This window comes from Dipteris shenzhenensis, chromosome 27 (genome assembly GCF_047967505.1).
Source record: "Dipteris shenzhenensis isolate YYH24624 ecotype China chromosome 27, Dip_SZ_1.0, whole genome shotgun sequence".
Taxonomy (NCBI): domain Eukaryota; kingdom Viridiplantae; phylum Streptophyta; class Polypodiopsida; order Gleicheniales; family Dipteridaceae; genus Dipteris; species Dipteris shenzhenensis.
In genome coordinates, this window is record NC_141622.1 from 49,276,840 (window position 1) to 49,293,355 (window position 16,516).

At 40.8% G+C, this 16,516-nt stretch overlaps 1 protein-coding gene across 2 annotated transcripts; it reads left to right on the plus strand.

The window, feature by feature from the left end:
* The first annotated feature begins 12,438 nt into the window (after positions 1-12,438).
* On the plus strand, positions 12,439-15,157 carry LOC147884426 (6-phosphogluconate dehydrogenase, decarboxylating 3, chloroplastic-like). 2 transcript variants are annotated; one of them, XM_087398390.1, is made up of 2 exons: positions 12,439-12,604; positions 13,194-15,157. In XM_087398390.1, exon 2 carries the CDS (start codon positions 13,242-13,244, stop codon positions 14,721-14,723), a length of 1,482 nt encoding a protein of 493 aa, XP_087254516.1. In that variant the 5' UTR covers positions 12,439-12,604; positions 13,194-13,241; the 3' UTR covers positions 14,724-15,157. The 2 variants fall into 2 exon arrangements, with proteins under 2 accessions (XP_087254516.1, XP_087254517.1); XM_087398391.1 differs by having other exon boundaries at positions 13,208-15,157.
* Positions 15,158-16,516: the final 1,359 nt, after the last annotated feature.

Sequence of the window (16,516 nt, forward strand, 5' to 3'; positions counted from 1 at the left end):
TAATAGTACCTTTGTTTAGAAAAAATCGAATTTATACCAATACTCTTTCCCTCTCTCTCTCTCTCTCTCTCTCTCTCTCTATGTGTGTGTGTGTGTGTGTGTGTGTGTGGAAACCACCTACTATATTCATATGTATTCATGTGTATACACACACATCTATGTTTGAATATCACTCGTGTGCACATGCTCAATTGTATGTATGCTCATGTACATGTGTATGCATATATGTGTGTGTTTGCCTATGTGTGCACATAGGTCATGATGTGTGTCTACATGCTGTACATGTGTGTTGGTTCTTTGGGCATGTTTGAGTGTGTAATAATAAATAAACAAATATAAATATATATTTACATACATACAAAATCTCTCTCTCTCTCTCTCTCTCTCTCTCTCTCTCTTTATGAAATCAAAACTTTGTATACATATATATTCATCTATTTATTTATTTATAATATTTATATGTATATTATGGTAAGATATATAATATTAACTAAAAGGTATTTTAAAAAGGATTATTTATAGATATTATATATATATAATTATATATAAATCTATATATGTGTGTGTGTGTGTGTGTGACACATACATACATACATACATACATACATATACATATATATATATAATATAATATAATACATACACACACACACACACACACACACACATACACACACACACACACACACACACACACACACACACACATATATATATATATAAAATCTAAATATGCAAATATATATATAAATATAAATATAATATATAAAAATATTTATTATATTCATATATATATATGATTTCTTAGAGAGAGATTATATTATGTTAATATATATTTTTTAATAAATAAATAATAAAATTTATATTATTTTTATATATTATTAAATTAAACAAATATATATCTATGTGCAAGTCTGCCCAGTTGCCACATCATGTCGGCACCACACCACATCATTCATCGTTGGATCTCCATCACGACCATGCCACGTCTCTCCCTATGTGTGGCTGTGCTACCTGCAAGACTGCCACCTCTCTGCTTTGCAAGACTATATCCTATGACACACCATCACTCTACGCCATGTCACCACCCGCACGTCTGCCCCTAGCCCTCTACGGATGTCTAATCGCACCACGTGTCCATGCACATGCCCTCTGTCCTGCTACCTACCACATCATCGGGTTCGTGTGCATCGTTTGTTCCATTGCCCACCACATCATCTCGTTCGTGTACACAGTCTGTCCCAGTGCCCGCCACATCATCGAGTTGTGTGAGTTTGAACTGCTAGTTTGCCATCTGCTGCTCTTTGCCCTTGACCAGTTCGCCATCTATTGCTCTCTGCCCTCTGCCAGTTTGTCATCTGCTATTTACCACTTTGCTCCTCTACCGTCTGGTTCTCTCCTTATGTGTTCAGAGGCTCTCCCTGAGCCACGCGGCACTCCCCTCCCACATTCCCCAATGTGGCTCCTCCCCGAACCTAAAAGATCTCCTCTAAGCCTACAACTTCCTTCTCCACTTCCCTAACCTCCCGCAAAGCTCCCTTCTCACTCTCTGCAAACCTCGACAGGGCGCCAGGTGGATTCTTTCCTTAAAAAATAGTAGTAAGAACACATGTATATTATTTCAATAATAAAGATAGGAACTCTAATTAAGAGTGAATATTTCAAATAGTTATGCATTCATTCACATCCAATTGAAAGAATAAAAAAATATTGATTTAAAATGGAGTGTAAGAATGCACTAGTTAAAAGTTCATTAAGATAAAATTGAAAGAATTCATGACAAAATATTAAGAGGGGAGAGGAGAAGAGTGGAGATGCCCTTCCTCTGCATTGAACCAAGAGCTTGTTGATGTTTCTCGAAAAGCTTTTCCTGGAGTGGTATATTGGATTCTTGATCAATGCTTGAGCCAACTGATTATCACAGTATATTGTTGTTGGCTTTGATTCATCAAAGTAATCTATTTCTGACAATAGTCTTCTGAGCCATATAGACTCACATGCTCCTGTAGTGAGTGCCCTATATTTTGCTCAAGTCAAAGACAAAGAAACAATTGGCTGTTTGTTTGAAAACCATGATATAGCACCTTGACCAAGGAAAAATGCATATTTGTATGTCGATCTCTTGGTCTCATAATCTCCGGCATAGTCACTATCACAGTATCCATGCAACCATGGATGACTTCCTGTGTATTCTATCCCAAACGGTCTTGTACCTTTGATGTATCTCAAGACTCGTTTGGCTGCATTCTAGTGAGAGTATTTTGGATTTGCCATAAACTGTACAAGTGAACTTACTGCATAACAAATATCTGGCCGTGTGATAGTTAGATATATAACAGATCCGATGAGCTACTTGTAGTACCTACCATTGACTGTAGGCTATTCTGAATCTTTTTAAGTTTCAAACTTTGTTCCATGGGAGTGGCTGCAATTTTGCAATCTGTTATATGAAACTTCTTCAAGAGACTGTCAACATATTTGAGCTGACTGATAAAGGTGATGTCTGAATCTCTGCAAAACTCAATTCCAAGACAATACTGCATAAGTCCAAGATCTTTCATGTTGAACTCTACAAATAAGTCTTGTTTTAGCTTTTTGATGAAGCTATCCTTCCTTCTGGTCACAATCAGATCATCTACGTACAAAAGTGCAATAGTAATGTTTTCCCCTTGAACTTTGTAATAAAAAGTATGATCTGCATTGGATTTCATGTATCCCAGATCAGAAAAATACTTATCAGAGTCTACTGTACCAACTTTTGGGTGCTTGCTTTAAGCCGTAGAGACTTTTCTTTAGATGACAAACCTTATTCTCCTTTCCTGGTTCAACATGACCTGATGGTTGTTGCATGTAGACTTCCTTATCTAGGTAACCATTGAGAAATGCATTCTTGACATTGAGATGATACACATTCCATTTGCTAAGTGTCACTAGTGATATCAAGAATCATATGGAATCCATATTTGTGATTGGAGCATAAGTCTCATCATAATCATGACCATATTGATGTGCAAATCCTTTTGCAACTAGTCTGGCTTTTTATCTTTGAATACTGCCATCTGGATTGTACTTCACTTTATATACCCATTTGTTTGCTAAGACCTTCTTTCCTAGTGGAAGGTCGCATAATTCCCAAGTATTGTTCTTGTACAAAGCATCCATTTCTTCATTCATAGTAGTTTGCCATTCTAGCTTGTCTATTGCATGTTCGAAGTACATTGGCTCTTCTATAGCCATGATGGTAGTCATAACAGCATAGTTGGTGGTTTCAACCTGAATTGCTTTGCCTTTCTGAGCATATGTCAATCTGGTTGGAGGTTTGCTTTCCCTAGTAGACCATCTGAGTTGTTGTGGCTCTGCTTGGGGTGTTTCGAGGGTGTTTCTGGCAATTCTTGCTCTTCTTCATCAACCATTTTTATAGATGATTGAGTAATCAGTGCGTCTATCTCCAGTCTATTTGAGGTTTTCCATTCTGATCTTCATCAAAGATTACATCTCTGGAGATAATGACCTTCCAGTTGATGGGATCATACAACTTGTATGCTTTGCTTTCTTCACTGTAGCCAACCATGATCCATTTATGTGACTCCACATCCAATTTTCTATGATGATCGTCATGTGTGTGGGCATATGCTATGCAACCAAAATATGCAGAGATTCCCAATGCATGGCTTGTGTTCAGTGAATGGTTCATCACGTGTCATACCCTGAATCGGTTCGTCGGTCGGAAGTGAATTAAGCAAGTAGTTTGCAGTGGCAACTGCTTCTGCCCAATAGTGATTCAGAGGATGCTTCTCATTGAGCATTGCTCTAGCATTGTCTGCGAAAGTACCATTCTTCCTTTCAGCTCTTGTATTCTGCTGAGGAGTATCTGCACAAGTCAATTGTCTTCGTATGCTATTACTTCTACAAAATTTCATGAATCTTGAAGACATGTATTCACCTCCTCTGTCTGATCTCATGACTTTGATCTTTTTGCTTGCCTGGTTTTCTACCATGGCTTTGAATTCTTTAAATCTAAAAAATACTTCAGATTTTTCTTTCAGAAAGTAGACCCAATAGTGTCTGCTGTAGTCATCGATGAAAGTCAAGTAGTAAAGTGAACCATTGATGTTGCGAGTCTGGGCATGAGTCTAGGCATAACCCCATATATAGATGTATGCATCCAATCAAGTATACATCTTACTTAAGAGGTGATTCTACTGAAATTGGTTTGCTTTTGTTTACTGAAGTAGCATGCTTTGCAAACTTTTCCAAGAAACTGTAGTTTTGGAATTCCAGTTGCCATATTTTGATTTCTAAGCTCTATCAGGATTTTGAAAATGACATGTCCATATCTCTTGTGCCATACTGTAGAAGTGGCATCTATTGTAGTTGAGCTAACATGGCATGAAAATATGGTATTGAAGCAAGTATTCTGAATGAGCATCCTTCCTTAACTACTTTTCCTACTAGCTAATATCCACTGGAGTTGTCTCTGATTATGCATTCACCTCCATCAAATATTACTTGATAGTTGTGTTTAGTCATTTTTCCAACTGACAAGAGGTTCTTGTTGAGCTTCAGAACATAGAGAACATCTTTCATCAATCCTTTTGTACCAGTAAAATTGCTCATAGGGACAATGCCTTTCCTTTGAACTGGATTTGGTGTGTTATCTTCTGCAGTGTAAATAACATTCTTCTATCTTTCTAAAGGTTTCATTTCTGTGAACCATTCCTGTTGCTTTGTCATATGAGATGATGCACTGATCGACTTGATAACTGCGATCCCTTTAAGAAATGTAGTCAATGTCAAGATACATTGTTTTAGTCCTCTGCATCTCCTTACTTGCAAGAGACATGTTCTCAGGTTCATTGGCATAGTGACTATGACTTGAATGTCCATCGCGATGATTTCCTCTTCCTTGGAATTTCCCTCGATTGCTATGGATTGACCGCTTTAGTCGTATTGCTTCTTGCGGCAATCTCTTTCATAGTGTCCAAACTTATGATAGTAGTTGCACTGAATGTTTGACACATTGGTGGATGCATTCCCTTGTCCTTGGAATCTTCCTTGACTGGAATGATTTCCTCTTGGATTTTGATGATGTTGCTGAGGATGATGCTGATGTTGACTTTGACTTTGATGACTTTGTTGTTGATAATGACCACTTCACTGAAATGATCTACCTCTACTTCTATCTAAAGCTATGAATTCTTGATCATTGGAATGAACTTTGCGTGTATGAATGGCTTGCATCTCGAGTTCTTCACCAAGCAAAACTGACTGGAGTCTTTCAAGTGTTGGAATTTGCTATTGAATGACAATACTCTGGAATAGATTCCCGTATCCCTCTCCTTATCCATTCAAGATAACTTGAACCATTTCTATGGGATTCATAGTCTCTGTGTATTATTTGCTGTGTAGATTACATTCTTTTGACCTTCTAATGGTTTCAACTCTATGAACCATTCCTGATGATTTGTCATGTGAGATGATGCACCGCTGTGAATGTACCAAGGATCTTGATCTGCTTCGTTGACTTGATAGCAGAAATCCTCTTTTGGATTGCAATCAGTGTCTAGGTACATTGTACCATTCTTATGCATTTCCTCGTTTGCAAGAAACATATTCCCATGTTCATTTGTAAACTGACTGTAACTAGAATGTCCACCATGATGATTTCCTTTTTCATCGCGGAAATTTCCTCGATTGATCGCCTTGGTCATACTGCTTCTTGCGGCAATCTCTTTCATAGTGTCCAAACTTATGACAGTAGTTGCACTGGATGTTTGACATGTTGGTGGACGCATTCCCCCATCCTTGGAATCTTCCTCGCTTGGAATGACCTCTTTGTTGATTTTGATGTTGTTGAGGTTGATGCTGATGCTGATGTTGATTCTGACTTTGCTGATGATGACCACTTCACTTGAATGATCTACCTCTGCCTCTACCTCTACTTCTGTCTGAAGGTGTGAATGCCTGATCATTAGAATGACCTTTGCATGCATGAATGGCCTGAGTTCTGAGTTCTTCACCAAGTAAGATTGACTGAAGTTCTTCCAGTGTCAGAATTTGTCATTGGATGGCAATACTCTAGACTAGATTCTCGTATCCCTCTCCTAGTCCATTCAGGATGACTTGAACCATTTCCGCTGGATTCATAGTCTCTTTTGTTGCTGTGAGTTAATTGTTGTAGTCTTTGATCTTGAGTACGTAAGCATGACCGGTTTTGCTACTGTTTGCGAAAACTCTGGTTGATTTGATTTCTCAGTGTGAGAATCCTGGAAGTGTTCTTGGACTCATAGAGAGCTGCGAACATATCCCATGCTTCTTTTAATCTTTTGACGGTGTTGAGCTGCTATCCTAGCATGACATCTTGCACATTCTTCTTGATCAGATGATATGCATACTTATCTTTCTTATCCCATTCTGCCTGTGCTTGCGCAATGGCAGGATGTGCTACAAGTGCAAAAACAGTTTGTGTAGATAGAGATCCCACTGTAGATCCCACTGCTGGTGCTGTGACAACAGGTGGAGTAGAGCTACTACTAGCTGGATCATCCAATGGTCTAGGTGTAGATCCATCGACATACTCCCATTTATCTTGAAGTGCAAGAATGGTCTCCATTCGGTATTTCCATGTGCCATAATTGGAGTTGTGTAGCTTAGCAGATGCCTCCAGATTGAGGTTGCTAGTCATAGACAAGGTGCAAGAAATGCACTCAAAGTGTCGTCAAAATCATTGTTTGAATCAACTGCAAAACAATGACTGTAGCAAGTGAAATCTGAACTGTCGGTGAAGGTAGAACTGTAATATATATAATCCGATATGAAATACAAGGCTTGTGGAGCAAATGATGTTGGGAATAGCCAAGAGGCTTTACGAGGCTGAAATAAAGTGCACAATGCCATGAAATAGCTAAATAGGCTTTACAATGATGGCATGTGTATGTGAAATCAAATCATGTGCTATCTGCCCACTAAACAATCGGCAATGCCTCTGAACACTTTGAAGTCTGCTCACTAAACTAATGAACATCAGGTTTCAGGTAATGTGATGATGTGAAACTGTATGTGAGCATAGGGACTGACTCCGAGTAGGAACTGACCCCGAGCAGGAACTAGTCGAGAATTTCAGGCATGGCTTAGATTGGCAACTTGGAGAAGTTCAAAGCAGCTCATCTATGGCAATCTAGTCTACTCTGATCTAGATCTATACCAACCGTCGATCAATGAAATAACATCAAATAGTTCTTTTTATGTGCTGGGTCAGATATGCCAATGTAGAGGCTGATGTGCGTGTAGGAAGTGGATTTGTCGAGATGAGGCTCAAAGGTGAGTGATACTTGTGCTAAAATGTGTGCATGATGTGAGGAGTGCATAGAGCGCAAAAAATGAATCGTTTCACTTTTTTGTAGCACCCTCAAATTCCTCCTGGATCAAGAGATACGACTTGATCTAGGTGGAGGGGCAAAAAAGAGTGAAAATGTGTAGTGATGATGTGGCATTGTGAGTCACATGCAGTGATGATGAACTGTGCTTGTGAAGGGATAGTGCTGGTGGAGCACTGTGTGAGGTGGCACTTGTGTTCACATGCAGTGGACTGTGTGTGCTTTCTAGGGGGTAAGAGTGCTTGTCAGGGGACTACCACGTGGCATTTTGACTGGTCAAAGGCTTTGACTTTGACTTGCTGGCTTGGTAGTTGACTAGTCAAAGCTGGATGATGTGGGAGCTGATGACCTATCACTGAGATGGATGATGTGGTAGCTGATGTGACAAGGTGACATGGATGATGTGGCCCTAGGACCCGGTGTGCTAACGTGTCACGATGATGATGTGGTAGATTGGGTTGCCACATGTCAGAAGTTGATAAGCCTTAAGATAAGATGGTAGAGGAGATGTGTCACCTAACTAGCCATTGAAATATTCTGAGATTATGCAAAATTTCCAGTAAGATTTCGTTTGTGGAAAAATTCCGTCGAGCCATGGGCTATGGAGGCGGAACTCGTATCTGTAGGTCAGTTGTCATTGATGGGGCATGTGAGCCAATTGCAACAGGAGTGCTATGGACTGATCATTGGTGGGGCAGCTATTTGGAGGCTAGTTTTGGAGTTATAGTCGATGGCATCGCATATGAAGGAGGCGCTAGAGCTTCCCGTGAGTTGGAGATGCTTAGGTAGGTGGTTGGAGAAGTGGCTCGGTGGATGGAGGCCCGTTGTGGAAAGGTTGACTGAGTCGTTAGTTTGGGATGGTGGAGTGGCTACTATGCCGGTGCACCGGACCATCACTGAGAGCTGTGATTGGAGCCTATGGAGAGCCTGTTTGCTATTGCACAGTTCAAGTCGGCTGACTGCCGCTGGAGTCCCTTGGAGAAGAGGAGCCAGCTTGTGGGTGGATCTTTGTTTTGGGGCTACATTTGGAGAGGTTATCTCAGAGAGGCTTTGAGATGGTCACCCATGGAAGAGCTTAGTGTGGTTGGCTGAGCATAGAGCTTGTGGAAGCCTCAGCGAAGAAAAGGTGTGCATTGCTTGTAACGATGTCTGCAGGTTGATTGGAGCTATGGTGGGCTGTTGTGAGATAGAAGGGGCCATTGAAGCGAGCTGGTTGAAGAGGCTGTGTTGTATTGATAGGAGCCATTGGTCATGTAGGCAGCCAAGTGTTTGTTGGGGATGTTGGTAAATGGAGTCTCCTCTTTGCTGTGGCAACTCGTGAGCTTTGGAGTTGCTGAAGGTCGTTTACAAGCAACCCATGTTGCAGGAATCGGTGTCGCTACTGTAGATAGCCTTTGAAGCAAAGTAGGGATTATCCCGATTTTACTCACAAATCTCTCAAGAAGAAGGAGCATATATCTATAATCTCTCTCTCCTTCTGAATTGGAGAAGAAGGAATTCTCGGAATTATCTCTCAGAATCACTCTCAAACTCTCCCTATATTTCTTTCAAAGGATCTCACTCTCACAGTCTCTCAACGGAATGAAGTCAAGAATGAATCTAAATCTCTCTATGACAGAAATCTCTTACCAATGGATGGAAATTCTTCACATGAACGGAAGTCTCTCACGGAAGAGAACATTCAAGAACACTCAATCTCTCAATCACTTTCTCACACTCTCATAAGCGGATCACAATGCCTCAACGGAAGGCAAGGGAGCTTTGATACCATGACAAAATATTAAGAGGGGAGAGGAGAAGAGTGGAGATGAGGAGAGAGGACACAGCTAGAGAGGACACCACAAATGACTAAGTGTACACTAGATTTAGTTGAAAATGTACAATATATACAAACCCATTTAGGGTTAGGGTTAGGGTATCTAACCCTTTCCTTTATAGCACTCTATTGGGTTAGTGCTATGCATATGATTACATGATGTTGAGCATGATCTCTCAACAATTCTTTCAAGAGTAAGAACTCTAATTTTATAAAGATACGACACATTAATTCACTTAATATTGAGAGAATGAAATACTCTCAATAATAAGTGTAAGGATGCAAGTTATGATTATCTATATTTTAAAATTTTACCATATATTCACAAGGTTGTAGAACATTCATTCACATAGTATTGAAAGAATAATGCTTTCTCTCAATACTATATTTTAAAAATTTACCATGTTTCACAAGGTTGCAGAACATTCATTCACATAGTATTGAAAGAATAATGTTTTCTCTCAATACTATAACAAGGTGAATGACTTTTATCATTCATAAGGCCTGCCCAAAAGGTTGGTGGAACCAAAAGCTGAAGCAAAAGACACTAGTAGAAGAGAGGGAGGAGGAAAGATTGTGAGTGATGAGAAAGCATGTGTGTGTGTGTGTGCGTGCGCTGAGAGAGAGAGAGAGAGAGAGAGAGAGAGAGAGAGAGAGAGAGAGAGAGAGAGAGAGAGAGAGAAACTTGGACCCATCCATGAATTATAGAATTAGCAAGAAAAAGAAAAGGCCCATTTTCTCTTCTAATGCAATGCCTCCACTAAGACCTACCCTGCGACATGCTAAAGACTTATATGAGAAATTACCATATTTCAATACTAACTTTAGAAAGCAAATTTATAAACTAAAAAAAAGCGAAATTCAGAGAAATTCTTAGAAGTCTATCAAACCACAAAAAACTTAATTTATATAGCTTATCGTAGCGATCTTAAGCACTAAAAAATGAGATCCTAAGAACTCTATCAAATTACAAAAAGCACTATTCACAAATTAGCCTATCTTAGAGATCTTAAGAACTAAAAAATGAGATCCTAAGAACTCTATCAAATTACAAAAAGCACTATTCACAAATTAGCCTATCTTAGGGATCTTAAGAACTCAAATAAGATCCTAAGAACTCTATCAAATTACAAAAAGCAATATTCACACAATAGATCTGTGAATCTTTAATGAGATTCGTAGAATTCATACAAACTAAATACATTGACAAGAACAAAAATCACATTTCACACAAGAGATCTAAGAGTCTAAAAGAGACCCTTACAACTCATAGAAACAATAAAACAAATTCCATTTTAGTTCAAACCTTTAGGATTTCTTTTGCTAGAGCAACCTAATAGGCCTTCCTTATTTTCTATTCCTTTTTTGAATCTTTTGCTCGACTAGAGAACCAAGTGCAAGATAAGCATATGACAGTCACTTGCCAGATTTATTTGTGTGAATCAGTTTTATTCAAACGAATACCATTTGATCACATAAAAAACAACCTGACATTGCTCCGACTTTTAGCCTGATTTTTTGCCCCTACGTATCATTCGTCCTAAATTCCCAAAATTTTCAAATCACGAATTGGAATTTTTCTACTTAGGTCTCCAATCTCTGACCCTCAATCTGTTCTATATTTTGGGGAACAATTTTATTAGACCCACATTTACTTTTAGACAGCTTGCCCATAGTCATCGCCTTATTATCCATTTCCACAAAGTCTTTCTTGACTAAATTCGAGAAATTAACATAAAACTCTATAGCCAGGTCATCTAGCCGTGGAGCCTTGTCATTCTCCAACACATCCAGAGCTTCCCAAAGCTCTTTCTCAGTTAGATTCTCTCTAAACGAACCATTGGCTTGCAGTCACTCTAGGGATAATACCCCCAAGACGTCTTCCACATTGTTACTCCATTTAGAATTCTCCTTCCCTAGAGTTACCCATAATACTAGCCAATTCCTTTTTAATAACATTGGTAACATGCCAAAACTCAGTCACAACATTACCTTCGGGAGGTCTTCCACATGATCAATAGTCTCTATCGATGCTTCTTCTTCACAGCCAAAAACACAACCCAGAGTCAAGATAAAATCTACCTCCCATAAGAGTGCAGAGCCACCACCCTCCTTTAGAGAAATGAAACTTGTTAAGGAAATATTATATTATATTATAATTTAGAAAAAGTATAATGAAATTTTGATACAGCTTCTAAAAAGCAACATTTATAGCTTTTCCTACTAGAGCAAGGGAAACCTCTTTGGAGGAAGGAGGACCACTATCCCAAGTTGCACCTCCCTTTGGACGTTTTTTTTCCTGACCTTTTATTAAGAGAAAAGAAATAATAAATACATCACACGGTATAGGGTAGCATTAAGAATTGATGTGGCCACCATAAGTCGGGTTATCGAGGTGCATAGTATTGCAACATGGCCAGCACCTCAAGTTGTAGCCGATGAGAAAAATTAGATGGGACTCGAATGTTGCTTGTTCCTAGCCTTCCATACATTTCGCATGACAAGGGCTCATACAAGGGTTAAGTTACTCTATTGAAGCTCTCTCGAAATAAGTTTCTCTATGAAGCTCTCTCTCTCTCTCTCTCTCTTTCCCCTTAGCTTGGGCACATGAGTTGAAAAACCTCCGATTGTGAGCCCTTTTAGTAGCTATGTGCAATCAGTTCTTAACTGTGCTTATCGGAGTGCATAGGCAGGTCATCCGACAACCAATGGGATGGTTGCCACCCCACTCCAGCACGCACTACAAAGAGCCCTCCAATTGTCGGATTCCTAGCTTCTGGTAGCCATGTACACGTAAATCCGATAGCATCTTATAGGCAACATGACTATCGGAATGCAATCTCCGGGAGACATGTGCTCTCTCTCTCTCTCTCTCTCTCTCTCTCTCTCTCTTTGAAAGTCAGCAACAAAATCGTGGTAGTGGTGATATTTGGCAGCAAATAAAGGAGTAGTGGGCACGTGGGTTGTAAATAATAAATGGGGGGAAAAAAGGGCGGGCAAAACACAGACGCAAATTAAGCCAAAATGGAAAAAATAAAACAAAGCCGGATCTGAATTTACATTTCAATCGAGCGGTATAAAACACGGACCAAAGGTCCGAAGGAGGGGAGGCGAAGATCCATCGGACAGAAAAAGGAAAAGACAAAGAGGAATCTGTGAGGTAGATGAAGATAACCAAGGGATAGGAAGAGGGACCGTTGGGCAAAAGAGGCCTTGTCTTTTTGGAGAGAGCGTTGGATGCTTCTCCTCTGCATCTTGGATCCATCTTCATTTTTGTGTACACACTTCTTCTTCTTCATTTTCTACACATTCTTCTTCTTCTTCTTCTTCTTCATTTTTGCAGGATTCTTCCCCGTCCTGCTTCTTGGCGACGCTCCCAGGCTCCTCCTCCCATCGATCTCTCTTCCTTCCCGTGAGTTTTCCCTCTCCTTCCTCTTTGCCTCCGTGCTTCCTTAGACTTATCGCTCGAGTTTGGTCTTTTTAGTCTTCCCCGCACATGTTTCGGTTGCGGATTTCCGTTTTGGATCGACCTTCGTACCGCAGCTTGACCTTTTTCAGCCTTGTTTTAAAAACTTCGCATGCTTGCTTCTTGCCTAGAACCGCTTCTTCGAGAACAGGAGAACTCTTTGCCCCTCTAGCTTCTCTGTTTTTGGAGTTCTTCCATCTGCATGAAATCTCACGGCGCACGGCGCTTCTTGTTTTGATCCGATCGTCGCTACGACGAAATCTTCTTAATCTTAGTCCTTGTTATCTTCTTTGGCACATCAAGCTTCGGTCTTTAGTACGTCATTTGGCTTCTCTCGCGCCTTTTAACTGCATCCCAGCTTTGCAGGGTGCCTTTTTTAGAGAGGCACCCCGCATGTTTGACCTTTCTAGTCTGCTTGATGCACTTCTGATCCAAGCAAATGGCCCATTTTCAGTGTGATCTTTTTGTTTGAACGCGAATTGAACAATTATCGGAGCATGCATGCATGCATTACTGATTTTCTTGCCTGTGCTAGTGGTTGCTTTGCAGGTTTAGCAAGTGGACCGTTCCCTACGACCCTGCAATGGAGGCCGCGGATTCTTTGTCTCGAATTGGTCTTGCAGGCCTAGCTGTGATGGGCCAAAATCTGGCTCTTAACATCGCTGAAAAGGGTTTTCCTATCTCCGTTTATAATCGTTCCAGTAACAAAGTAGATGATACTGTAGAAAGGGCAAAGGAAGAAGGCAACCTCCCCTTGACGGGATACTATGACCCGAAGGATTTCGTGCTGTCAATTCAGAAGCCCAGAGCTGTAATTCTTCTCGTCAAGGCAGGGGCTCCTGTGGATCAAACAATTGCGACACTTTCAAGCTTCATGGAACCCGGAGATTGCATTGTAGATGGAGGCAACGAATGGTACGAGAACACAGAACGCAGGGCAAAGCAAGTTGCGGAGAAGGGGCTTCTTTATCTTGGAATGGGAGTTTCTGGAGGTGAGGAAGGTGCCCGCTATGGGCCGTCACTTATGCCGGGAGGGACGCCAGAGGCTTACAAGTATATTGAAGACGTTGTCACGAAAGTAGCAGCCCAGGTTGACGACGGGCCTTGTGTGACGTATGTAGGCCAAGGCGGTGCTGGTAACTTTGTAAAGATGGTGCACAATGGAATTGAGTATGGCGATATGCAGTTGATATCGGAGGCATATGATGTGCTCAAGTCAGTAGGAGGGTTGTCCAACAAGGAGATAGCTGAAACGTTTGCAGAGTGGAACAAAGGGGAGCTTGAAAGCTTTCTTGTAGAGATCACGGCAGACATTTTTACTGTCAAGGATGACCAGGGTGAAGGTGAGCTGGTGGACAAGATCCTGGACAAGACTGGGATGAAGGGTACTGGCAAGTGGACAGTGCAACAAGCTGCAGAGCTCTCAATAGCAGCACCGACTATTGCTGCGTCCCTGGATTCTCGGTTCTTGAGTGGCCTAAAGGAAGAACGAGAGATCGCAGCTGAAATCTTCAAAGAACATGGGCTAAGTGATGTCTTGGGCGTCAAAACTGTGGACAAGAAGCAGCTTGTAGATGACGTGAGAAAGGCCTTGTATGCCTCCAAGATTTGTAGTTATGCACAAGGTATGAATCTCATCAGGGCAAAGAGTATTGAGAAGGGATGGAACTTGAACTTGGGAGAACTTGCTCGGATTTGGAAGGGTGGCTGCATCATACGAGCAGTTTTTCTGGATCGCATTAAAAAGGCCTATGATCGCAACCCAAAACTGGCCAGTCTTTTGGTTGATCCGGAATTTGCCAAAGAGATGGTTGAAAGGCAAGCGGCATGGAGAAGAGTTGTGGGTCTTGCCATAACCATGGGCATAAGCACTCCAGGCATGAGTTCAAGCCTGGCGTACTTTGATACATACCGGCGATCTCGGCTTCCTGCAAATCTGGTACAGGCACAGCGTGATTACTTTGGTGCTCATACTTATGAGAGAGTTGATCGGGCTGGCTCATACCATACCGAATGGGCCAAGCTTGCCAGAAAATCTAAAACAGGTGTCAAGGTGCATGTTTGATTAGATTGAGGGATTTAGTCTTGCACAGCAATCTGAGTTGAGTTTTCTTGCAAGTCAGCACCCTTTTCTGGAAAATTGGAGCAACTGGCTCCTTAAATTTTTTCAAGTGAAAGGCCTGCATTTTGCCTTGAACATTTTAAGGACTAATTAGTTTTTTCAATTTGAAAAGGTAAGGTATGAAACTCTGCCTAAAATTCGAGGCAAAGGCTTCTCATTAGTTCATCAGCAGAGAGGACAAGTTCATAATAAATTAGCTCAAATGTGCTACTGGCATGATTTGTGCTGGATTGATTTTGCTGAATAATGCCCAAGAGAATGATGCAATACTTCAGTAGGACTCTTAAGAACCTGCATATATATTGGGGTAATTGTTGCCCTATGAATGTCTGTCAAACTCAGCACTCTGAGTGGCAATGATACCTTTGAAAGGAATAGTCTTCATTTTTTGAATGTAGTGATAATGTCTCTGCTGGTTTATGCCTTTCGAAAAGTTTTTAGGACAGGCATAGTTTTTGAAGTTCTGAAGTGGCACACGGTTGCCATTGTTCTTTGCCAAGGATGGTCTATTAACGAATCAGGAAACATCTTTGGGCCCCTCTTTTCAGGTATGTCTACTTCCAGTTAAGAAAGGGACTGAAAAAGTTTCCACTATTAAGCATGTGTGTGAAAGTTTTAGGGTGGGGCACAACTTGAGTAGCGCTCTCTAATAGAAGAGTTTTGTGGTGTTTCAAATGATGAAGAGGAGCACGCTTTGAGTCTCCCAAAACTAAGGTAGACCACACCTAGGTGACCGTACTTCAATGCTTTACAAGACCAAGAGCCTGCAGATAGGTGACTGCACTTGAATGCTTCACAAAAATATGAAATGGATACTAGGGCACTTTTTGCTCTCTGATGTGTATAAGGCATAGCTTCCTGTGTCACGACCTATGGGAGGCATATACCATTGTGTAGATGCAGCATCTGGTTTCTAGAAAATCGAAGCCATAACGCAATGCTGAATATCTGACATGTACTACTATGTAGGCATTGTGACTAAGGGCCATCACTGTTGGCTTACTGAACTGGTTTATATCTTTTCTGTGATGTTTTAACTTTATTTGTAGAGTGACTGAATCCCACCACATTGTCCAATATACACGCACACTGATGTGGCTTATCAATACTTTTGATGTATAGATGGGGGTTGATTCTTGGTTTTCTAAGCTTTTTTGCTCAAAACTGTTTTTTTGGAGCCTGAGATAATGCCTTTACAAGCAGGATGAACAGAATGTGGACTATGTTTGATCAACATTCTCAAGTGCTAGTGTTGTTGCCTTTCACCTGTGTAATTCTGATGGAGACGCAGTTTGTAGACCTTAGCATAAATGAATTCTCTTTGTGTATGTGTGTCGGTATGTTTGCATGTATGACACATATGTTCTAGCAAAAGAGTATGCCGTCAGGGGGGATTGTGAGGTCATAATCTATATATCCGTGACGGAGTCCACAATTTTCAACCTGTGGCTAACTATCATGAGATTTCAAACTGCACAGTCCTTGCTACTTGCACATGCTTTTCACCTCTGGATAAGCCAGGAAGTCAGTATCAAGGCCTTTGTATATGGATGCTTGCACTTGTACTTGCATGCAGATATGTTTATACAATGGCCCACTTCTACCCTTGCACAGGTGTCATTGTAGCTAGTCATTATGGAGATGGTTTACTCCTACCATTGGGCACTGATGACATTGGTTTTGAAGTTGGACTAGCTAGGCCTTGTGAAATTAATGTGCTTGACCTCGTGGGTGAG